This window comes from Triturus cristatus, chromosome 7 (assembly GCF_964204655.1).
Source record: "Triturus cristatus chromosome 7, aTriCri1.1, whole genome shotgun sequence".
Taxonomy (NCBI): Eukaryota; Metazoa; Chordata; class Amphibia; order Caudata; family Salamandridae; genus Triturus; species Triturus cristatus.
The window spans coordinates 630,860,093-630,885,474 of record NC_140590.1 but is presented as its reverse complement, the minus strand read 5'-3'; the positions used below and the strand labels follow the sequence as shown (position 1 = coordinate 630,885,474).

Genomic DNA, 25,382 nt, shown 5'->3' with positions numbered 1-25,382 from the left:
ATGGAATCGAAAGCCTTCTCGGGGTCAAGGAAGAGCGCAGCGGCTTTAACTTCCGGCCGAACATCCTGCATTGCTCCAAAGACTGTGCAGGGATTTTGCGAGAGCGTGCGACTCGGAATGAACCCTGCCTGTTCAGGGCCAATTAGCTGCGGAAGGAGCGGTGATAAACGATTAGCTAGGACCTTCGCGTATAGCTTGGTGTCCACGTTAATCAAAGAGAGCAGACGATAGGAAGAGCATCTACTGGGGTCTTTATTGGGCTTTAGGAGAGTGATAATTAACGTCTCACGCATAGATGGAGGCATAATGCCACTCGCGGCCATCTCGTGAAATAGGGTAATTAGATGTGGAATGAGAAGCTCACTGAAGGCTTTCTAAAAGGATACCGTGAGGTCGTCGAGGCCAGGGGCGCTTCCCTCGCATATCGAGCCCAGAGCAAGACGAAGCTCCGCCGCTTCGATAGGCCGCATCAAGATCTCTCTGTGCCAGTTTTATAGCCAGGGCAGCTCTATGTATTCCAAGTAGCTAGTAATATCATCATCACTTGGAGCGAGTTTGGAGCTGTTCAGCTCCTGGTAATAAGCTCGAAACTGCGCATTAATGCAGGCAGGTAGCGTCAGGGTCGATTGGTCGTCACCCTCCACCTCAACAACCCCGCACGCCGCAACCCGCCGGTGGGCCAAAGCCGCCAGAACAGAGCCAAGCTGATCGGCCTCGCCATAAGCCCAGGCGGAAGCGTATTTGCCCATATGCTTGACCTCGCTGTCTGCCGCTTCATGAAATTCAGCCAGAGTGGCCTTAAGCGAGTCGCGCAGCTCAGGGTCGTCAGAGTGCGGCAGACGGGTCTCTAAATCAGAAAGCCGAGCCTCCAGCAGAGTAAGCCGATCGCAAATGGCACGGAGTACCCCAGCGTGCTTGCTAATAGCTACCCCTCTGATGAAGACTTTGAAAGCCTTCCACACTGTGGTGAAGGAGTCAACAGATCCCACGTTGGTCTCGAAGCAACCACAAATCGCTACACGCAGCTCGGAGAGGAAAACAGAGTGCAGCAATGAAAAGGGCGGGAAACGCCACAAGAACGGGGAAGGGGTACGAGGAGGCACTGCCACAGCAACAGTAATTAGGGAATGATCAGCGAAGGAGCGCGCTAGGACAGAGCAATTCAGTACCCTGGGCAATAAGGATTGCGAGATAAACCAGTAGTCTATTTGCGTGTGAATGTCCTACTGTGCGGAGTAATGAGTGTATCCGCCGCTAGTAGTGGATGGAGAGCACCAGACATCCGCCAAGTGGAGCTGCAGGGCAACATCCTGCACAGCCTTCGACGTGGCCGAGAGAGGGCGACTAGGGCCCTTAGAGCGATCTAGGGTCGTATCCATTACACAGTTAAAGTTCCCACCCCAGAGTATCGATAGAGCACAATGGTCTTTAAGCAATTCAAAAAGGGACCTGTAGAACCCAAGATCATGAAAATTAGGGCCATAGGAGTTAACCTCCAGGAAGTCCCAGCGTGGGCTGTGACAGCGAGAGATAACAAATCCGGGGTCAGTATGCAAGGGTACTAACTGAAAACCAGCCTTAGGGTTGAGCCAAGTCAAAAAAACCCTAGCGTGGGAAGTAAAACAAGCAGCATGAGAGACCCCCGCCAGTCTTCGGCCAGGGAGGAGCGCGGCGCCCAGGGGTAGGTGCGCCTCCTGGAGCAGAGCCACATCCACCTCTCTACGCTTCAAATAAGCAATAATCTTCCTCACCTTTTGTTGATCATTTAACCCCCGAACATTCCATGACAGTAGAGTCACACTGGAAGGTGATTTGGGCCTAGCCCGAGGGTCACCCATATTGACAACCTTCACTAGCAATAGGAATCACCACACCAGTCGCTATGTCGACCATGGGGACGCCATTCGTACACATGATCCATACAAAAGGAAGAGAAAAAAAGGAAGAAGAAAAAAAGGTAAAACCCTAAAACCAGCCACCCCTCACCCACACCCGGCACTACCCAACTGTGCAGTGGCAGACCATCCCCCCAAGAACCCGGAGAAACAATAAGACCACAAAACATCCAACCTGAACAAACACAAAGAAAACGTAAACCAAGAGAACTACCGGCGGGTGACGCAGTGGGGCAGAGGTTACCCAGCGACACAAACTGTATCAAACTCCCCGCCATACCACCGACCATAAGGAATAGGGAGGTTCCCTGCCTTTCTAATAGCAGAGTGTAGCGTGGCGACTCCCCACACAGAGGACAGACTTGTGGCGTCCTCAACAGCAGCTGACATAAACCCCACAAGCAAAGCGATTGAAAACAAGGACACTGTCAAACAGGGGGCAGCAGCGCTAATAGAATAGAACCTTAATGCAAGTATCATACAACTGTGAAGATGAGACACAATGGGCAACCTGCAGTATTTGAAGAAAAGGCAGAAGAAAACAGCTTGACTGACCAGAGCAATAACCAGGAGATAAACAAAGCATGGGAATATTTAGAGGAGGACAACAGGAGTTCAGTCATTGTCATCAAGAGCACCAGGTGCCTCCTGCAATGTAGGCGAGGTAGCCGGATCTTTCGCCTGCCCGCCAGCTCTTTCCCAGTCACGAAGTGCCTTCTGAAGTGACTGCGGGTCAGCATAAATACGGGGTTTATCAACAAAAAGAACCTTGAGACGCGCAGGATACAGCATGGCATACTCGATGTGCTGATCTCGCAATTTGCGCTTCAATGGGAGGAATTGCCGCCTGGCTTCCTGGACTTTAAGGGTGAAATCCGGGAATAGGGAGATGGAAGAGCCCTCGTAGCGTAGAGCGCCCAACTCTCGTGCCCAACGCAGCGCAGCGTCCCTGTCATGATAGTTTAGGAATTTCGCTATTATAGGGCGAGGAGGGGCACCTGGCGGGGGGCGAGGGCAGAGTGAGCGATGGGCTCTCTCAACAACAAAGAAAGCGAAGAAAGTGTCTGCTCCCAGAAGGGTGGTCAGGAGCTTTGACGAAAGTTTCCATCTTCCCGGTTGCCGTAGATTCCGCCAGGCCTGTAATGCGAATATTGCTGCGCCACGCACGGGCTTCTAAGTCCTCAGCCCGATCTTGCAACGCAGTCAGCGAGCACTCCATTTGCTTTTGGGTGCCATCGGTGTCCGTCTGGGCTTCCTCCACCTCTGCTATGCAATGCTCTGCCATGTTAAGACGCTCTGCATGTTTGTCGACCCGTTCGGACATCCTGTCCATTCTGTAAGCCAGTGAGTCAGTTTTAGAGTCAATGGCTGAGAGCCCTTTTTGCATGGTTGCAATGATCGGTTTGATGTCACTCATCGGGTCGTTGCCAGGGGCCTCGAAGACCAAGGGCACCGCATCGGTTGCGTCCTCATGGCGTCTGAACTTACGGTATTCGAAGCGGAGCTTAGGTTGGGACTGGTCGGGTTTCCCCATCGCAAGGTTAGCACCCTGGGGGCCACAGTAGGCCCGGCCACAAAGTTGGATCCTGGAGTAGGAAATGCAGCAGAGCCGAACCAGCAGGGATGATGGGGTACGCCCCAATCAGAGCGACAGGCCAGCGGTAGACACTCCGGGGCCAGAGTCTGGATAGCGGGGCGAGGAAGGGGCAAGAGACCGTGTAGAGCAAGAGTCCATCACCCCCAGAGCCAACAGCTACTGACCAGGGAGACGGAGGGTCCCCCACCAAGCACCATGCAGGATACAAAGAGCGCCCTCTGTGAGGGACGGACCACCCCCCCCGCTTCAGGACAGGTGCCGATGCAGGCCAGACCATGTCAGGCAAAGTCCACACCTCAGGCAGTCCCACACCGCTGCCAAAGCAGGCAAAGAGAGAGGAGGCTGGGTGCAGGAAGTAAAGCAGTCACCCGGGAGGCAGGATCACAGGCAGTACTCACGGGTCTCGGCGCCAGGCACCCCATCGCCCCCACGGTCGCAGCAGCTGGAGGGCTCAAGCGCCACAGGCCCAGGCACACTCAGCGTGGCACAGGAACACCAGGCAGCTCCAGGCCGCAGCAGCCACACAGCGGCCGTCTCCGCGTCACCGCAGGAGCACAAGCATCAGGTCCGCCGCCGCTGTCGTCCACCCGGGCCCACCCGCCGGCCTCCTGAAACACGAGGGGCATGCGGCAGACCGCAGCGGCCGAGGCAGTCCGCGGCCGCAGGCAGGGAGAGCCCGCAACACCGCAGTCACAGCGCGGGGGCGCAGGTAGGCCGCAGGATCCCTTTGCGAGCGCGCGGGCGGTAGGCCTCACCGCGCCGCTCGCGTACGGCAGCAATTCAGCTCCGGGCAGCGGTAGAAAGGGGAACCTCGGGCAGTGCCGGCGATCCGGAGGGTAAGTCTCTGGCAGCGGGGCCAACTCAAGGCAGGGAAGACAGGATAAATAACGGATGGTCTCGGTGGATGGCGGAGCTCTAAGCGAGAGAGGCCATCTTACAGCTGGGCAAGCTCCGCCCCCAACCAAAGCACATTAGTTTAAAAAAAAAATTGAAAAGACATCATTTACAATGCCAGTAGCTCCAACTCTCACAAATGTGAGACCTATTGCATTGCAAACGCTTGTTCTTGTATGGTGGGATTTTGAGGCGATGTGCCAATCTGGAGCGGAGGTTTCTTTGTTGAATGTATTTGGTGATTTTGTTCATGATGAAGAGTGGCTCCTGTTCCATGTATCGCTTTGCGGGTGATACAGAGCAGCTTGAATGTGGATCTTCTGATAACCAGTAACCAAAGTAGGGCTTTCAAGACAGGAGAGATGTGGCCTTGTGGCTTTATATGCAAGAGTAGTCTGGCAGCAGAGTTCGGAATTTGTTGTAGTCTTTTCATAGTTGTTAAAGGTGATCTGTGGTAGAGGCTATTGGCGTAATAGAGTTTAGACAGAACAAGAGAGATAGTAGCCTGGACCTTGTGTGGAAATCCCAGGTGGGAGAAGATGCGTCACAGAGTTTTTATAGTAACTAAGCTTGATATTGCTAGTTTGTCCACCTGGGCATTCATTGATAGCTTGGAATCCCTGGTAATTCTGAGGTTTCTTACTTCATTTGAGACTTTAGGTGGAGTTCCCAGATCATCAGGAGGAGAGTGGGTCGTCATTTTTCCAATCGCCACATGTGAGTATTTACGTTTTGGAAGCATTCAATTTGAGATGGTTCCATGTCATCCATTGATCTACGGCTCTGAGGCAACTAAAAATGGTGAGTTTCAAATGTCTTTGAAGCTTTTCATTTGAAGGAGTATTTGTGTGTCATTGCATGATTATAGCGTGTGAGGTGAAATTGATTGATCAGTGCCAGTAATTACTTCATGTAAATGTTGAAAAGCATAGGTGAGATGATAGAGCCTTGAGGGACCCCTGCTTTTGTGAAGTAGGATTTGGAAGAGAAAGGGGGTGTGGATGACATTAGTTCTGTTGTGAAGGTAAGACGAGTCTAGTCCAGAGCAGTCCCTTCTATGCCGGCTTCGTAGAGTCTTTGTATTAGAGTGTCATGGTCAACCGTGTGAAAGACAGCTACAAGCTCCAAGACAGGGATGTGGAATTTCTATAGCCCGTCGCCCAGAACATACTGTTTGGGGTCAAGGGCAACAAGTTTTCATGTGTATTTTGTCCTTGGGACAAGTAGGCCCAACCCCCTGCAGCACAAACCCTTTGGTTGCCAGTTTGCAGCAGCACATTATGATCAGGGAAGGGCACTGTCTGCAGTTAAGGTAATATTTTTGCCCATATGTTAATGCTGTTCAAACTTGTATTTATGGTTTATTAATTGAAAGCAGCTATTACTTGGTTGAGCACTTTAAGTAAATGTTGTAAGCTCCGACTGCACTACTGACAGTGGTTCCAGTATAATAAATGTGTACACACGTTTTCAGTTTAGTAATATGAGGCTATGTGTAATGCTCCCAGAATGCTCTCTGATTTGATGGAAATATGTGCAGAAGCTTGAAAGCAAGATTGATGAGTCTTTGCTTTCAAAATAAAATATTCATAAAAAAATTAAACAAAAAAAAAAAAACTTTTGCTAAACTACTGTAAAATTTCAGGTAACATTTATTTGCAGCATTGTTTAGTAACATGTGTTGATGCATGCTAGTATTTCCCAAAAATATTCAGAATGGAAAATCAGTGTAACCAGTTTCACTAAGATTATGGGAAACAAATAAACAAGCATTGGCAAAGCCAGTAGGTCTTAAATTGGTGGCCAGCTTTTTAGTTTCGTCAATGTGTGACTTGTTTTGGCACGTTTTTGTAAAACCCTATTGGTGTGGGAGCTGCCGACCCTCACCATTATAACAAACATTGGCAAAAACAAAAAAGATGCGTGTGTCTCAAAACGCATACACTGCCATAGTAGTTACTGGCACTAAACAATAAGCATTGGCATAGCCAATAGGTCTCGCCTTTGGGACCTTATAAGTGTTTAGCTATGCAACAGTTGATGTTGCACCAAGGCTATTGTGCTGCATAATTAAATATACAAGAAACCTCATGGAGGAAACACTAGATTCATATTCACATATATCAGAACGTTAAATAAAAAACAATCAAAATTGCGAAACCTACACAGCCTTTGAGTCCTATATCCGCCCTTCCCTCCTACACCCAGTTTATCCCCCTAATTCTAATTGTAAATCTCCTAATGAAGGGCTGAGGAGTTTAAATCTTTGAACATGGTACACCACATACACGCTGAATACTTTGGGGTGGCGGCCACTTGTCCCCGGTGCGCCCAGGTTGGGGCGAGTTTTCTCCACATGTTTTGGGAATGCCCGTGGGTGGGAGACTTCTGGAGAGGGGTGATGGCTGTCCTGCTGGCTGTGACGGAGAGGGAGATAGCTGTGACTCCAGGGGCCTGCTTGTTACATTGGTTCCCCCAAACTGCCAAAACTAAGGTTACCAGCAGGTTCATTGACCTAGGGTTGGTATTAGCTAAGAGAGATCTTACTTCCCACTGGAAAATGAGGCAGGGGCCTAGTCTAGTGCGCTGGAATAAAGAGCTGGTGAAATGGGCAGAAAGTGAGGGGAACTATGGGCTCTGTATGGCTCAGCGTAATGGGAGTGAGAACTCATTGGAAATGGCCCCGGCATGGGTAGCACTCCTGGAACTGGTCAAGCATCCGGCTTTGGAGGAGCAGGATACCCTTGATGGGAGGATGTGGAACGGGCCCCTTGAACGACCTTGCCCACCTGTGGGAGTACAATGTGCACTGCACCCCCTGCGAGTATGATAAGAGGCTTCACCCTGTGTGTCTGATCCCTGTGCTGCCCCGACCTCTGAGGTAGGGAGACTGATAGGTGGTGTGGGAGATGTTTGCCTTCTGGATGCTGCAGTATCTGGCGACATGCTTGGGTGGGTGGGCGATGTTGGGGTGTTTTGGGTATGGCAGGGGAGGGAGGGGGTCAGGAGTTCCTCTTGTAGCTTTGCCTCATTGGACTGGGTCAAACATGCTGATGGACTGAGCTGCTTCACAAGTACTTGGTGGGGGCTGGGCATGACCTTGTGCCCTGCTTGTCATATTAGCTATAGTACTGTATGTTGACTTTCTCCCTTGCGCATCCCGAGGACCACAGATTTGAATGTATGTTTACTGAAACTCAATAAAAATCTGTTTAAAAAAAAAATGGTACACCGCATACACCAAGCTATAGGTCAAAAATATGAGAGACAGATTTCAGCATTATATTCCGGCTAGAAACCTGAAATCCAGTAGAGCAAGGATGCTACAGCTGCCCATCTTCAGACTGAAGAGAATGGAAGGCAAAGCATTTTCATATTTAGCAGCAAAACTATGGAATAATATTCACTTATTGCGTGAGGTGGCGGATGAATCTCAATTCAGGAGAAGGCTAAAAACGTGGTCGTTTTCCTCTCATTAGTTTTGGTGTTGAATGCATAATGGTTCCTGCTGTATTGGCTTAACGCCAGGACGCCTGTTTGGGCAGCTGTACATGTTCTATATGAATCCCATCATTCATGTCATGTGGAAAATAAATTAAGCTTTGGCAAGCGATTTCCTTTAAATGGTGAAATTTTCTGATTTACAGTCTTAAATAGATAATCGGTTGTTTTATAGCTAGCTTCACTGATTTTTGCATATCCATTAAGTCTGGTGCTATGTTACAAAGCTGGTGTTCTTCAATATACTCAATGCCGTGGCCTGCTCCCTCGTTCAACAAGCAATACGGACCCCCACTGCAAAGCATACATCGCGTGACACTTTAACCCCCTTCCAAAATGACTCACACGGGGATCATTCTGCAAAGGGCTTTAGGGCTCAGCGTGCAAACACCGGGATGGCGGCGTGAAAACACCAGCCGGTGCAAGACGCCACCCTCTCTCCCCAGAGTATCAGCTGAAAATGACAGACGGGTGTGTCCTGGGCCGAGATGGCGCGCACAGAAGGAGCATGGATAAACAAGCGCGTGAAAGTGACCGTGAAGTGAAAGCAGCTGAGGATCAGCTTAAAATGATAGACAGGAACATCACGGTGCTGCTACTGAGGCCGGTGATGCGGTATCTATCTGCCCTGAATAATAATTAAATGTTTCTCTCAGTAGAGCACATAGGTTTTCATTACTCAGGCTCCTGGCTGGAATGCAGTCCCATCAGTTTTATTAAAGCAAAGGAGGAAAGAGGCACCAAGCAGAGGGGCAGTGGGGTTGTCCTGGGCCGATATGGAGACCGAGTGCAAGGGAGAAGCATGGATAAACAAGCGTGAGAAAGTGACCGTGAAGTGAAAGCAGCTGCAGCATCCCGCGAGCAGCGGCGCGCGCTTGTGTGAAATCTGACACAAAACAGATGGCACACTGCACGCGCCGCTGCTTGTAACAGCAAGCAGTAGGCACATAGGTTTTCATTACTCATGCTGCTGGCTGGAATGCGGTCCCATCAGTTTTATTAAAGCAAAGGAGGAAAGAGGCATGAAACAGAGGGGCGAGGGCACGGCTTCGAAGCTCAGTCCATGTACAGCGGTTACCTTGTGGGAGCGAGCAGCAGCGCCATCTGTTTCCAAAGATAGGGCGCAATAATTGCAAACAGATGGCGCCACTGCTTGCTCCCGCAAGGTGTATGCCGTACATGCAGGAGTGCTCATTGGAAACAGTGCAGTACATGCACGAGTTTTCCAAAAAGTGCAGACCGATTCCAAGAGTTCATTCTTAAGCAGCGCTGATTAGGCGAGACCTAAAAACTACTTAGTGTGCCGATATGCTCTGTGTGAAAGAGCGGAATGCTGTCACGCACAGTTAAGGAGGGAGAGACACAGAATTTTAATAAACACACAAGGACACTCAACGCCAGACCAAATTAGGGGTCCAATTATTAAAGAAAGTCTCAAAAGTGCACACATGGTATATGTCCTTGCATTAAGTGCAACTGTACAGCTTTCGTGAATTCCCAAGAATTTACAGAAGTAGGACAAGAAATAGTACTCCTAGAAAATGATTGTGAACCTGCAATTTAGCAAGAGCAAATCTACATGAGCATATTTGCTCATGTGAAAATCTGAGTGTTTGCAAGTTCACTTTCCCTCCAACTACTTTTTTCCCAGCTCTGGAAGAAGGTTTAAGTCGGTCATTGTCAGGAGTAAATTTCCAACATTTCTCAGTATGGGAAAAGATTAGAGAATAGTTGTTGAAAAACCTATAAAACATGCACAGACTTTAAAGAGCATTCTAACCCTGGGACTATTGCTTTCCACTACCTTCAGCCCAATATGTAGATCTGCGGAAACGTGGCAACATAAGGGGATTGCAAGTATTCAAACACTACTATGGTATAAGCCCTGGCATAATCAGAGCGGCTATATCAGAGCTCTTATATAAGGAGATTGCAGCCATAATTTATCGCTGCACTACATGGCCCCAAAGGGGCAAGTGGATTTTGTTACAGGACAAGCAGTTTTATGAAGTAACCTCCCCCATGGACAAGTAGATATTTTATTAAATTCCACACCCCTGCCAAGAGAAGTAGTGCAGCAACCCGTTCTGGTCTGTGTTCTTAATGTCATCTCAGATGGCAATGGGAGCAGATTCTGTGCCTCATCCTGGACGGAATCCTGTTTGGAAGTCTGAAAGTATAGAATTATCTTCAATGAACTGTAACATCTGGGCGAATGTTGCTCTTTCCATTAGTTTGCCCACGAAAAGTAATCGGTCTATAGTTGTTGGGATTAGGCGGGTCTAGGTTGGTTTTCTTTAGTAATGGGCATATGTATGACCTTTTTGGTTCTTCTGGAAATAGTCTTGAAGTTAAGGAATTGTTGATGATTCTTACCGGTGTGGCAGCAGAGGTACTTAGAAGAATTTTCTTGAAGGTTTGCGGTAGACACAGGTCAGAAGGGCTGCCGGCAGGCCTGCTTGCTTTGAACAGGTCCATAAAGTCACTGTGTGAAATTTGTTGAAAGGAATGGAGAGGCTGGGTTAACATACTGGTGGACTTTATTTTGGAAGATGGTCGGAGCTGGTTGTTTTTCTTTGTTTTAAATAGGAGTCCAACGGGTCTGCTTTGGTCGTGGAATGATTTGCCACTTTGTCTGTGAAATCTTGAGTAATGGGATAAGCTCCTTCTAGGGAATTTGGTTTAAGAATTACAGAGAGCATTTTACAGAATTCTTTATTTGCACATTTAGCATTTTGAACTTGGTCTGAATAGTATCTTTTTTTTGTTTGTTTTTTTTATAGCCGACTTGCATAATCTGTTACGTTTCTGTAGGTGAACTTTGGCTTGATTTTAGTTTTTTTGAGCCAGGTACGTTGTAGCTTTCTAATTTGATGTTTTATCTCTTTTAGCTCTGCATTTCTCCAAGGTGCCTATTTTCTTTGTTCTGTTGAGTCGTTCTTAGTGGTATTAGGATATCAAACACTTCCTGTAGCCAATCATATAGTTTATGAACAGAATATATTGTGTCTAGAGCTGTACTGAATATTAGCTGTGTTTTTAAGTGCTCAAAATTTAGTTTGTCCCACAGTCGACAGGTGATACAGGTAAGGTGGTTTTAGGTGTGTTGCTTTATGTTAGAAAGCAAACAAATGGTGGTCGACCATGTGACTGGAGTAACTGTTTGAAAGGTAACTAGTTGTGTATTTGTAAAAATTACATCTAGGATGTGTCCAGCGATAGCGCGGGTGATCTGATTTAGGTTCAGTGCATCAAGGCCAGAGAAGATTGCTTTTAGATTAGGCATATTGGGTTTATCAAACCAAATTTTTAGGTCACCAATAATGCATAGGTTGGGGTCTAGTGTTATACAGTTTGAAACGGTGCCTAGAAATGTGCCTGGGAATGTTGCATTCCTAGCTGGAGGTCTGTAAAGGAGCAGGAAGTTATAGGAGGAAGATGGTATAGGGTTGCATCTGGTGAAGAAGGCCTCACAACCTGGTATGGAGAGGTCATCAGCTTTAGTGATACCTAATATTTGCTTGAACACAACAGCTAGGCCACCTCCTCTTTTGCCTATATGATGTTGCGCGATATTGTAGCAGGTGTGTCCTTAGCGCTGGTATTAGCTGTATGAGGGGGGTGGTGATGTGCTTTGGAAAAGAGTATGTGGTGTGGGAGAGGGGATGAACACGAGTGAAGAGTGTTTGTGTTCGGTTTTATTGCTAAAAGAGGTCAATATTGAGGTGCAGTGGAGTGTAAGGGTTGTGTGGTTGTGGCAAAAAGAAAAAAAGGAGGTTGTTGGTGGATGAAATGATGTAAGACTGAGTATAGGTTTGATTGTGACAAAACGGTGGTCTGTTAGGAGTAATTAGAGCATGGGGTGTGAGTCTGGATGGGATATAGTTGTAAAGAACACTTGCTGTGAGTGTGTTACTCTGGTTGACGACGGGTTAATTTGGGTGCTGGTGAATGGGAAAATCAGCAACATTTCTGGCCCTAAGACGGACCCAACAAGAACAGAGCCAAACAGGCAACTGCCCTTGTCCTCTCTGCCCTTAGCCTTGACGCCTGGGCTGAGACGCCCTGAACCTCGACCTTAAATAGCCCTAGTGGTCAGGTGACCACTTCGGCCAATTAGAACCCTAGCCCTAACCAATCACACCACTAGCCCTAAGCCCAGTAGGAGACCAAACCCTTACAATCAATCACAACCCTAGTTCTAGCAGCCAATTAGAAATTAAACCCTAAGCCCTAGGTCAAGATCATAACCATGAAGCACTACACCCGGGACCGTTCCTAAAAAAGGTATCAACAAACACCAGCCTACAAAATCCCTCTTCCAAACTGAGCAGCATCTCCTGGCTTGCTGGACAGCCAATAATTCTTGACAAACTTATTTGTCAACACCCATGTGGCTGATGCATGAACATCACTCAACTAGTCCCCCTAGTTTCAGGAGAAAAAGTTGGCATGACTATAGTAGACTGTACTTTAATGCCACCAAGAAATGGAATGTGGGCTTATGTTTAAGAGAAAGCAATTTTACAGTGGGTTCATCAGCCCAAAGTTCAGGGCAAAACAGAGATGGAAAAGGCTCTCAGGCTTCCGAAATGCCTTTATCCTCTCTATATCCGTTCCTCTGTGGTTCCAGGGACCGCAACACAACAGATTCTGTAACGCTTACCAGAGTTCACAGAGCTGGCAACAATCTCATGAAGAAATAAGGAGGATACTATATTGAATCTAGCAAGGGCACAGAAAGCCCTCAGATGATCTAACCTACTGCCAAATGTAATGTCGATGAAATATTTAATTCTATTTTTATGGGAAAAAACCTTCTATCCAGCTCTCAAATTGCTGGTCTCCCTCATGAAATGGGAGAGTACGCATTTGAGTCAGGTGCCTTTATTAGGGGAGATGCCATGTGACTGGAGGATTGTTTGTCTAAGAGACAGACACATACTTTTCTTATTCTTAGATATTACTATTCCTACTGTCAACTAGTGAAAGACGTTGACTCAAAACTGTATATTTCTGTATCAAATAATATTAAAATTTCCCTCTCTACACGACAATATTCCTTTAATAATGTAGTCATTGCTGCTAGAGGCGTACTCTATATCGGCAGACATTACCCATAAAAACTAAGTTTGTAAAGGAGAGGAGAATAGAATGAAATGTCGCAATATGAGAGTTAGTTTATCACCTATCCTAAAAATATGGGAATTCAATTCCTCACTACCACACCACCTATTACATTTAACAGTAACCAAAGGAACAAATAATCGAGATCTACTGGGATCCACTGAACCGCTGAACTTTATATTTACAGCTTTTATTCTGGCATAGAAGCCATGAAAAATAAATAAATAAATGGGAGAAGAAGAAAGAAAAAAAAAATAAGACACCAGACACCTCCTGGACTCGATCTTCACCTCCCTCAACATCATTCAACGCGGCATCACAGATCACCTGCACAGGCCCCGCCCTTGTCCGTTTTGCCATACCCTTCCCACAACACCACAGACCGACCACCACTGAACCTGCCTGCTGCAGTTTGAAAAACATCCTAGAGGATCACTGAACTTAACTTACTTAGCGATTTGTACCAAGGTGTTTTTACCTATGTTGTCAATGCGATGTATGTTTTTATTTTCTCTCTGCATCACACCCTTTTCCACTTCTACGTGTGCACTGGATCTATCAATCCAAACAAACCTATATTGTTCAATAAACTAAATTGTTTAATATAAAAAAGAACTTTTTTTTTTTTTATTAAAAAATCTGTGTCCCTTCCGACAGTTATTCAGTAGAGGTTTTTTCTGCCAGGCCTTATATGATTGACAATCACTTATGATAAAAAGCTTTCTCTAGGACCAATTGGCCTTGTATGAACCGTTGTCTCTCTCAAAACTATTGTAATCCCCAGGTTCAAAGATTGGGGTATCCTTGTTATGTTATACACACACATCTTACTGATGGGGGCATCCCCCTATCAGGGTTAGGGAAGTGTTCACTACCCCACGTGGGGTGAGCACACCAAGGGTGTAGTCAACCTAAGGTCAGTAGCCTATTTGTACTGCCTCAAGACCCCTAGAACACACTCTAAATACAGTATTTAGGGTGCAACCCTGAACCCAGAATATAGATTAGATGACCTAAGAAGAAGGACCAAAGAGCCGTGCAGCAGTGGAGAATAAGAAGACGACTGACTTGGCTCTAGTCCTAGCGGCCCGTCTCCTCCTCCAGTGACCTTGCTTCCAGAAACTCACGTGACCCGCAGCCAGCAAAATCTAGAAGCCCGGAGGACCTGTTCTGTCTTCAACAAGGAGTCCATTCTCCTGTGAACACCAGATTTGTCCAGCAAAGAAACAAGTCCAGTCTCCAGATCCAGGCAGGTCTGTGATACTGCACCACTCTGCACCAAATGCCCATGGCCTGAATTTTTTTTTAAAAACACGCAGCCCGAGACGTCTCTCGGGCGATCCTGACCTCATCTACACCAGTGGCTGACCTCTCCCAGACTCCTCCCCGACGCCTGCAGCCTCTGTTCGAGGGGTCCCAGCCTCCCCCCCCGCCCCCCCGACATCAACTAGACCCAGCTAAGGAAACCAGACACCAAAAGGCACCCTTGCATCCTAAATCCCCCAACATTAGGGAGCCCAGCTGACTGTGCCTTGGTGTCCCCCAGCTATCCAATTAACCTGCCCAGCCGATGGGCGCCCTCACCCAGCCTCCTGGACCAAGCCTGCAGCATTTCTTCCCAACAGATGTTCTCCACTGGTTTACATTGGGAGCCCCACGCCTACTTTGCACCCTGCTGCCAGAGTGCCACTGGAGGTGCGACTTTAGTGCCTACTTGTGGCCCCCTTTGTCCTTACCTTTGATCCCTGGGCCCTGAACTAGAAACCACAGGTACCCACCTGTGACCGGTGCTCTTCCAAGTATCCCGTCTCCATAGCACCTCATTGGGCTCAACCTCTCCTTTGACCTCTGTTCACGACCTCCCCTGTGCCGCTGAGGTTGCACTCTCTTCACCTACCTGACCCTGCCCTATGTAAGTGCTACCAGCCCCAGACTGAACTACAAAACTGTGTACTTACCTGTAAGTCACTAACCTTGTTTTACTCCATAGGAATACATTGAACTGAAACATTACATTGCCTATCTTTAACATTGCAAAATTCTAAACATTGTAACTGATTGACATTTACAGAAAGCTTTCTTAATACTGTAAAGCATTTACTGCATTTACAAAACCACATTGCATTCTTGAGAATTATTACCAGTCCTGCAAACTGTATAACTTGCCTGCACTAAGTGATTCTTGGTTCTCGTAATAAAAATAAAGTAACAACTTTGTGTACAAACAATTGCTCTGGATTCAGTATTTGAGTGTGTGACATCATTTCTTGCCTGAGTGTGTACACCAAATGCTTAACACTACCCTCCGACAAGCCAAACTGCTCAGCTACACTATCACAAAAGAGAGTAAGGTATTAGCTACTCTGCTATACCTCTGGGGATCCACTGGGCTGTGCAAATTATATATTACTTTGGTATAGTATATACAGAATAGCTTACTACACCTGCCGTATAGGACCTTGGCAGTTTTCGCACATGCTTCAATAACAGCCTCCTCAGGAAGGGATATAAAATGTTAAGTTTTTCCAATCTCCAATGTATATCATTTTTTTCGTAAGGATTAGCCAAAAGAAACGTTCATCAACTTTTCCTTATTTAGTGTTAGTTTCCAAAAATCACTGGGGTTTACATATCCTATCGCATATCGTCCACATAGATCTTGAAACACAACAAGCAAATTGGTTTACTTCTGAGAACATTAGTCAGAGGCCAGCAACGGATTTGGATAATTATATGGTTATTTAATAGAAAAATCTCATCGGTCTGCCATTTACTAGCTTATGAGCTTAAAGCACAGCATCCAAAGTATGCTTCAAGACGGTGAAATTAGCACATTGAAGCATTTTATTAAACAATCAGGTAATTTGCACATTTTCAGTCTTAGAAAAACTATATAGCATTATTATCCAACCAATCTTTCCTTCCTAAGATAGAGGCTCTGCTTGTTAATAGAAAACCTTATGCTACACCCTCTATAGAACCCACAATCTGTTTAAATGTGAAAGAAGCTAGTGAGACTGCTGCCCAAGTTGTGCACCCATTGTCTATGGGGCAAACTTGTCCAACGGCTACTATGCCATACTTGTGCTGTGAATGGAAAGAAGCTTGACTGCTGTCTACCTAGCTTTTAAGTGCAAAATTTCTGGTTTTGGCCTTGCCCCAGGGACATAAATACCAGACCTCTCACCCATGTGTCCTGTATGTACTGTATCAGCAATACCATAATGGCTGAAGACACTGAACACACAGGAAGAAAACATGGACTAAGACATCATGAATCTGACTTAGATTAAAGAACATTACAAAATATTACCATCCACCTGCAGAACCCAACTACTCAAACTAAAGCACCCTGCAGTCAGTGCACTTGGGAAAATTTCCAGAACACACACAGGAAGTTAAGAGAGCTACTACTCAAAAAACTGAGTGAAATTTGCCAAGAGAAGCAGATGTAGTCATGCCAGCAAAGAGGATTTATTATGTGTCCAGACCAAGCAACAAAGCAATGCCTAAAAAGTAGGGTATCCCCAGTGCAGAAGAGAATCCAGTTCCATTTGGTGCCTACATGAGAGTGAACAGACCAACTGGACTTTCAAATGAAAGGTCAAAGATAGTTTAATTCTCAAAACATGCAAATTAGCTAAAGATTTTGTGGGCTATTTTTTAAACTAGTCAGTATGGGTATATGCAGGAGCATCACGAATCCCGTTAGCAACTATAGCGAGTGGGGGATTTAATGAGCTTCTCCTTTCTGAAACTCAGCAGATGAAAGCTCAAAATTAAGGAAGAAACGTGCATGATTTGAGAGAAAAGGGAAAAAAGGATGGAATATTCAGTGGAAGGAAAGGTGAAAGTAAGAAGGGGTTAAAGAAATGTAAAAACAGTGATAGGATGGATGCTTGGGTGAATAAGTAACCGAGTCGATGGATGGGTGGGTGAATATATAAGTGGATGGATAGGTGCCAGGGTAAACGGAAATCCGAGAGGGTAATAGATGGATGGGTGAAACATTGCCAGAGTAAATGGAAACTGAGTGAATGGATGGCAAAAAGGATCAATTGATGGATGAAAAGCTTTATTGATGGCTGTGTAAGTCAAAGGATGAATGGATGAGGCATGCATGGATGTGTTAATGAACAGATCAAATGATAAAAAATGGAATGATGGATGAAAGAACGAATGGATGACAGAGTGTAAAGGTGATTTAGTAGATATCAGCAGGTTGACGGTAGGTGCAAGGATGAATGGCTTGATGCTTGGAAGCAAGAGACAAGGGTCAGGCTCACTTGCTTAATGCCATCAGAGTTTTGGTTCAAAGTGGGGGTATTTTAATTTTCTGGCTACTTCCTAGGGTATATTCACACCAAAATGCTAGTAATTGGATTATGGACATCTTATCTACTCTGCACCATAATGCAGAAATTGTTGGGAGGTTTAACAGTAAAAGTGCACAATAACCCTTAAATATTATATATCCCTAGCAGCCTTTTGCTGTCAGCGTAGACATGCGAAATGATGACTACTGCTAAGTACGTTTATGAATCTTGAGGAGCAAAAGACCACATCCATGTAATCAACGAAAAGCTCTAAAGTTAGACAACTTCGCCTAAAGCAAGAGAGGAGTCTGAAACCACAAAAGCCTATTTTATTGTTTGGATACAAAAGTATCATGAGATCTTAACTTATGATATAAAAAGGAAAGATCGGCATTAAAGTGGTACAACATTTGCTACAAAAATAAGAACAAAAGCAGCAAATCACGTTTGAATTAACTCAGCTTTGATAAAAATCAATAAAAAAAACATTGTGCTGAGAAAAGGAAACATCTGTTGGTTATTCACAGTAGTTCTGAGAGCAGCAGAAAGTTCTATAAAAAAAAAAGATAGGCGATTATTACTTTGTCACGTTTGAAAGCTTTAAACTTTGAAACCTAGTGGGATCATACTAGTAATGTCTAAATCTAATAGCAAGTTATTAACCAAGTACATTTCTCTTGAAAGCAAAAATTAAATACCTCGGCAAAGAGGGAAGGAAAGTTAATAGTGAAACACTGGGAAGAGGAGGCAAGTACAAGTGGTCACTAAAGCTCCAATAACTGTGCAGGCGTCACCCATTCTACATACAGGTGTAGGTAAATACTCCCGCCTTTGACGACTCCAAAGGCGCTAATGAGACCTACCAAAAATCCGCAACAAGCACAATATACTGACAGCAGCATCAAACATCACAGAGAGGTGACGCACCCTCGAGCAACTTCCACTTTTGCAATCTCCCGGTCTCATCATTAGCACGACACAAGCAATGACTCACACAGCCAAGGCAGACTAAATGCGGTCAACTGTCACTTCTACGAATAGCGCAGTTCCTCTTGCACTTTCCATCGACTTCCCTCGTACGAGTCATGTTAATTTTATTTAAAAAATATGCTTTTATATAAGTTATCAGTGCCCAAACATAAAAAGCGTAATTAGTTAAGAACACGAAGACTGCCAGACTAACAACGCTAACTCATCGTTAATTCATTTTCTGAAAGTTTACTTGTGGTCGGACCGAGCCTAGAACGAAATACATAACATGACAATGTTATTACACTGTAAAACTAATGCGTTACCACATTTGATCATGCCCTCCTTTAGTCCTACGTTTGCACTGTGTTGTTCGGCTTGTGTATTACAAATACAAATAAAGCTTTCTATGCAAAACTATTTTCTATAGGTGTCCAAGGTGCATCTCAACATACGACACTGCACATATACAGAAGACACATGCCAGTAAACATAGAACTGCGTAATGTTAAACAATTTTATTTAGTACACCATCAGAAAGATTGGTTTACATGAATGAAAAAAAAATGCTTGGCACTACCCACCTTTCTCTTCCGTTCCCATGTCGGACTTCATAAGTACAGCTGTTACTTTCAGAAGACAGACAATTAAAATAAATATTTCAGGAGAATACAGAGAACATTCTGCAATTGTGCAATGAATCAGAATACAAGGAAGCTTCCGCCCTTCCAAGAAGTCAGTCCTGACATTTAAACACAAGCCTAGTTTCATTGGTTACCAACCGAAAGAAACTTTGCTTCCGGATTTCAACGTCGTGACATCATACTAGGTGCAAGCGTTTGGAGGTACTATTTTAAGAGAGAAATATCGCGGCCATCTTTTAAAGTTTCGTGGTGCGATCTTGACGCTCTCCGCTTATACAAAATGTACCGTAAAGTAACATTTTTTGAAGTACTTAATTAGTCAAGAATTTTTTTTAAATGGTAAATTCTTTAATGTTCGGTTATAGCAAATTAGGTGTTAACGCGTGAAGAAAAAAATGTTTTATTCTTATTAATTGAGAGCTAACCGATGAGTCACTATATATTTTGGGATACTTTTATTTCATGCCGATTTTGAGTTTATAATTGAACACTCAGAAATCCTTGTGATTGAACGGTATTATATAGTGTGGAACGGTATTATATTTTTCTCCACGCATGCGCATACATAGAACTTTACGGGAACCATTATCAAGATGAGGCCTCTGTTAAAAGTAATTTTCGCGAGCACAAACTATTAACTCTTGAGAAAAAAATCATGATTTCTTATAATCAAATAAATGTATAAAATAAACACATTTAAATACGTTTCTCAATGTGAGAGAAAATGATATTTGGCATTTCGGGACATACTTAGTAGGTAATATAGAGTCTGCGGTTTCTCCAAGATGGCGTCCTTATTCACCGGAACGGTAGCTCCCCCAGTGGAATTGCGTTTTTTTAATTTTAAGATAATTTTATTGATGAACTATTCAATTTAAAACGTGTTTGGGGATACGAACACAATATTTTATCTAAATCACGTATATTAATTACAGTTATATGATTTAAAACAATTTTGCAGTCAATTATCAGACTCGTCGTCATGGAAAAAGGCGCTTCACTCCATTTTTTTTTATTAGTGCCCCTGCGCGTCGGAAAATAGTCCGAATGTCTCGCTTTCAATGCCAATGGCAAAGAGCTATGGTGCGGGGAAGGGAGGGGTCGGATGAACAGGAGGAGCAGTTTTATGTAATGCTTTAGGCTGCTGGCGTGAGTTGCATAATGATTAAACGGTCCAAACTATTCCGAGTTATAAGTGTATATATAGGATAGCATTTAGTGTATCAGAAAATGGGAGCACACCGTATGGTAAATTAGCTGACAAACTGAAGACCATACATGAAAGGCCCTTTCCCTTTACGTGTGACATATAATTATATTCTAGACGAACGCCAGACCTTAGTGCTACACTGAACTAGTGACATATATATATAAAATATATTTAAATTGTATCAGCATTTCAGATGTTTTATTTCAGCTCTGCCAAGAGTACCGGCTCCTTGCGTGATGTGCTGTTCTACCCCTGGATTTTTCTTTTAATTCTGAGACTTGTTTTGTTGCATATATTTATATAGCGCGAACTCGACCCGAAGGTATTGGAGCGCTTTACATAGCACCGTATTTACATTACACATTCAGGCACGGGCAGATTAAGTGATTCGCCCAGAATCACAGGATGTGGACGCGACCGCGAGGCTCGAACTCTGGTTTCCAGCACCAAAGTCGGCAGCGTAGCCCACAGACTTGTAGTCTTCTTATCTATTTCATTATAAAACAGGACTACAAGTCACAGAACTCGCAACCCCCCCGAATTGGAGCAGCACATCACCTAAGAACCTGGGAAACGTGGCATGTATTATTTATATGATGGTAGATACCATTAATAAACAGTTACTAAGCAGTGCTGTGCCTTCCTTGAAATACACTTTCCTCTGCACGGTAGACAATCCTGTTTGGGTGTCTAATGCAGTGGATCGTTTGCATGTATGTGATCAAGAGATTAAAGGGGCTGCATGTCAAAACGAGATATAATATCTGCCTTCCAAACTATAAAAAGCAAAGGCTGACTTTTAAATAGGTGGTCTTTTAGGATAACGTGTCTGGGGACAGGAGGGCCTTAGTGTAGACCAATGATGGCCCTTAAAAATTTGAATAGGTGTAGCACCGAGGTTGGGATTCTACAGCACCTGGTGCGTGGACATTCAAAACTTTTTCAAAGAGTTTGGCACCTGTGTGCCTGTCTTGAACATTGCTACATAGGCTGTGGTTGGGCCTAGGCTAGTAGGAAACAGCTACATCTTAGTGTGTGGAAACCCAAAGGGCAATAAAAATCACACATCTACGAATTCCAGCAGCAGGACTTTCAGGATGCTAATGATGGAGCAGGGTTTTTACTATAAACCCAAATATCTGTTTCATTTTCGTATGTCATTATTAAAAATACTACTGATTAATTAGTAATTACTAAAGAGTTGTCAAGTCTTGTCTAACCAACCATATTAACAGAAGAATTACACGTGGGAATGCTATTGCATGGCTAAAATAATAAGTGAACTAAGTTGGTGAGCAAATTGACGAAATAGATGTTGCTTATGTGATGTTATTGTGTTTTGCGCTTATAATTGATATGCAATAATGGCTTTTGATGTCGCAAATGGCTAGATAAATACATACACATAAGGGTATTAGCAGGGGAATAACACTGTATAATCATTTCCGTGCAGTAATTATGTTTTGTGTTTCTTTTTACTTAAGTTGACCATTGTGGCCTGTTATAACATGGCTTCCACCTGCAGCCTGCATTTGAGTAGATGGAAAATTTGCAAGGAGGCTTCGCGCTGACTGCGACCTTGCCCTCCTGTTGAACTGAAAAGCCATGATCATGACGACAAATCCGGGAGAGATGCCAAATGCCCCTGAACGTGAAGATTGTTGCCAATCCAAATACCGACCTGATGAACTTATAATGGTCCCACGAATGAGATACATTTTACCATAAAGAGACATCCGTAGAAGTAACGAATTAGTTATGGACTCCTAATTTCTATTCATTATTTGAGACTATCAATGCGTGAGAAAAACTATCGCTGTATCCCAATGTACCAAGACAACATAATTTCCGCCATTCGACTGTTTTGTAAGATATGATTGCAACAATTGGAATGTAAATTTGGTATAAATATTAGTAGACTAGAGAGGTCTAGCGCCACTTCTTCCCGAACTGATGATCAGAGGTCCCGATGCTGACGGAGAGGACGGTGACTCTACAAGACGGCTAGAGACTTTAACTATTTTGATGAGGACCGGTTCTGACTTAGAAAACGACTTTTAGCCAGAATAGGTAAATATGAAAGAAATGATCTTGCATTTAATTGGCTTTTCTTACAATTTTAGATAAACAATATTCTGTTTGAATTACTGTGTCGGGTGGTTATTTTATTGTCATGTTATTGAATTTATTTGCGTGTCTAAAATGTTTCACCAGATCTATAGCAACTAGTTGATGCCATTGACCTCAGAGTACATGTAGATTGGTTAGGTATCGAAAAGTGTTTCCCCTTATACATGGCACGGATAGAGTGGTAGGATGAATGTTGGTGTAATAGGCCCCACCAGCGTGTGATGTGTGTGTGCGCGTGTGACTGTGAAATCACTCCGTCCGTGGAAGTAGAGGGGATTCGGAAGCTCCGATCTGCACCAGTTTCTTGGTAGCAGAATGATGGTTAACTATTGTCTTGATCTGGCAAATTTGCATGTATATAGGCTTGTTGATTATTGATGGATATCGATATTTGTACTAACACTGTATGTTGAAGTCGTATTGGGTTTTATGTGGTGTGTACGGCTTCTGGGACGTAGGAAGTCGGTGACAGTTCCGTAGTAGGGCAGAGGGAGTGCTGCTCTCGGAAAAGGCGGGATTGTTGGCCCTGTATGTAGACAGGGGAAAACGTGTGACAATTGAAGTTGCGCGTCGCATTGTCTGGGTTCGATGAGGTAGCATCGCCGTGTGTTGCCATTAGAAACGTATTTTCTGTATGAGAGAGGTGTATATGATAGCGAAGGTTATCTGTGAAATTCTGGTCTTAGGTATCAGGGATCCTTATGGCATTCGGTTAACGCTTATCACTAGAAAGGTAATAGGTATTCTCTGAGCTTGCTAGAAGGACAGAGCAGAGGTAAGCGCTGCTTTGTTAACGCGTGATATAATTCTGTAGTAGGACAGACTGTTCGCTGTTCTCGGGAAAGACAGAATTCTGTGTGAATGTACTACATTTTCTGGTGTGAAAGTGCGTGAATGAGAAGGCATTCTGGTTAATTGTTAAACTCTTAGGAGCATTCCAGAGAAAACCGTTAATTGGTGCTTGTTAGAAGGGTAGAGTAGAGGGATGTGCTACTTTATCAACGGAAGTAAAGATTCCGTAGTAGGGCAGAGGTAAGCGCTGCTCTCGGGAAAGGCGGAATTCTCGTGGGAAAGGTCTTTTGCTGTTCTGTGGCTAGCGAAGCAGACAATGGAGATGTTTGTATGTTGTAACTAACAGACTCGTATAAGTTGAAACAAAGTCTACCGAGTAGTTTTGTAAAGGAGGGGTAGACGAGAGAGACAGGAGACAGGAGCAGGAGCTGCTGCAGCGACTGCTGACGTCAGGAAGACCGCGCTCTCATTGGACAGTGGGTTAGAACGGTGGAAGCACGGTGATTGGTGTGCTAGTGTACGCCGCGCAAGGATTGGGAGACATACAGGGTGACGTAGATGCTCCAGGATGGTGCGTTGGTGTGAGTCGCGCTGGGATTCGTGGACTGAGTCAGTGACGTAGACGCTCCAGGATTGGTGCGTTAGTGTGAGTCGCGCTGCAATTGGACAGGAGATCGTACAGTTGTAGAAAGGACAAAAGGGTTGCGGAAAATAAGAAAATGTATTACCACGCTGTGGAAAAGAAAAATAAATCCTTGTTTAGTAAAGTTAAGAACTGGTTTGACAAGGATAAGGATATTGTGACTAGGGAAGGACAGTTACTTCCCCCGATAAGAACCCCCGCATCCTTCATGGTTGCAAAGTATGGGTATCATACCTGTATTTGGTTAGACAACTGAGTGAAGTATACTAAAGAGGATGGAGTTTTAGCTTTCCCGGAACATGGCTCATTTAATCTGGCCATACTGAGGAACTTACGGGAGCGGATGATGTGTCTAGAGCCTCAGCCTAGGCCAACGCAATTTGAGGCATTGACTGAATGGGAAGATGAAATGCATGAGCGAGAAAAGCAGAGGAGTGGAGGAAATTACAGGTATATGTTTGGGCGGAAGTATGATCGCGAAACTCATCATGACCGGATGAGAAGATGGCGAGATGCCAGCATGACTGAGGGATTATATCCTGTAAGGACTGCAGAGGAGACAGAAGGGAGAAAGTGTACAGAAAAAGAACATAATGTAGAAACAAGGTATGGGGCGAATGAGTCTGATGATGATGTCTTAGATGACATGTTCTACAAAAGACCACCCCCGTATAGACGAGAACCAGAGGTAGGAAAAGCAGTTACCCCAATGAGAGACACCCTGCGGATTATAAAGACAGAGGTTATGACCCCTGAGTTGAAAAGCAGTAGTTCTCTTGTGGAAAGAGAGAGAGAAAGAGAGAGAGAAAGGGAGAATGAGGTTGAGGATGAAAAGACCAGAGAACTAGCAAGAACAACATTTGAATTAACAGAGAAAATCAGAGAACTGACTTAAAATCTTGAGGCAGTTACGGTGCCTGTGACAATAGGTCCGGTTATGCCGATTTTCGACAAGCAGAGGACTGGTGAAAATGGTTTGACAGTTCCATATGTGGGCAATAGATTGATTGTTCCTCCAGAGCAGGCAGAAATGAGAACAGGAGAAAATCAGTGGAGAACAGGAGAAAATCAGTGGAGACATACCATATGTGGAGGAGAGTTGAATGTGCAGACTAACTCAGGTTTGAACTCTGGATGTGTGGAAGGGAACAGAGGATCGATCTTAGAACCACAAAGAGTGACAGAACCAGGGGGTGCGGAAAAATCCATGGGAATAACTGCTGAAGATTTGAATGATTGGCTGAAGTCTTTGCAGAGAAAAGAAAAAGAATCCCAGGGAATTGATGTAGCTAGACTACGTATGGAAATGGAGGAGCTGATTGTAGGAACAATCCCTACAGAAACGCTGAAAAATTATCAGGAAGGGGAGATTTTATTTCTGAGCAAAAGTATCACATGGAGAGCAAAGAACATACATGACAGGTTGAAAGGAATAGCCAGTGAAATGGGGATCGACATGGACAAGGTAAAAGCTTTACAAAAGCCTTACCGAGTGGATTTTACAGATAAGGACATTGAGAATCTGAACAATGCAGGCCGAACAGGGCAGATTAAGGAGATGATTGCTTTGCTGAGAAAATGGGGAGATGTAGAGAGATGGAAAGATAGATGGTATAGAAAGCGAGAGGATGCAGCAGACAGAACTTACTCGACATTCCCTATGA

The 25,382-nt window shown here is 44.6% G+C and overlaps 1 protein-coding gene and 1 long non-coding RNA gene across 3 annotated transcripts in view; one reads left to right on the top strand and one right to left on the bottom strand.

The window, feature by feature from the left end:
- The window catches only part of CEP95 (centrosomal protein 95), a 717,939-nt gene extending 698,848 nt beyond the window's left edge, over window positions 1–19,091 (bottom strand). The window contains exon 1 of one of the 2 annotated variants that reach the window (XM_085617251.1): window positions 18,884–19,091. In XM_085617251.1, the coding sequence (XP_085473377.1) occupies window positions 18,884–19,070 (187 nt within the window). In that variant the 5' untranslated portion in view covers window positions 19,071–19,091. The remainder of the gene's footprint in view (window positions 1–18,883) is intronic. The other variant, XM_085617252.1, reaches the window with a different exon arrangement.
- An 883-nt stretch (window positions 19,092–19,974) lies between these two features.
- LOC146810258 (uncharacterized) lies at window positions 19,975–22,297 on the top strand. The gene is made up of 2 exons (XR_014965650.1): window positions 19,975–20,092; window positions 21,638–22,297. It is a non-coding gene; the product is annotated as an uncharacterized LOC146810258 (long non-coding RNA).
- Window positions 22,298–25,382: the final 3,085 nt, after the last annotated feature.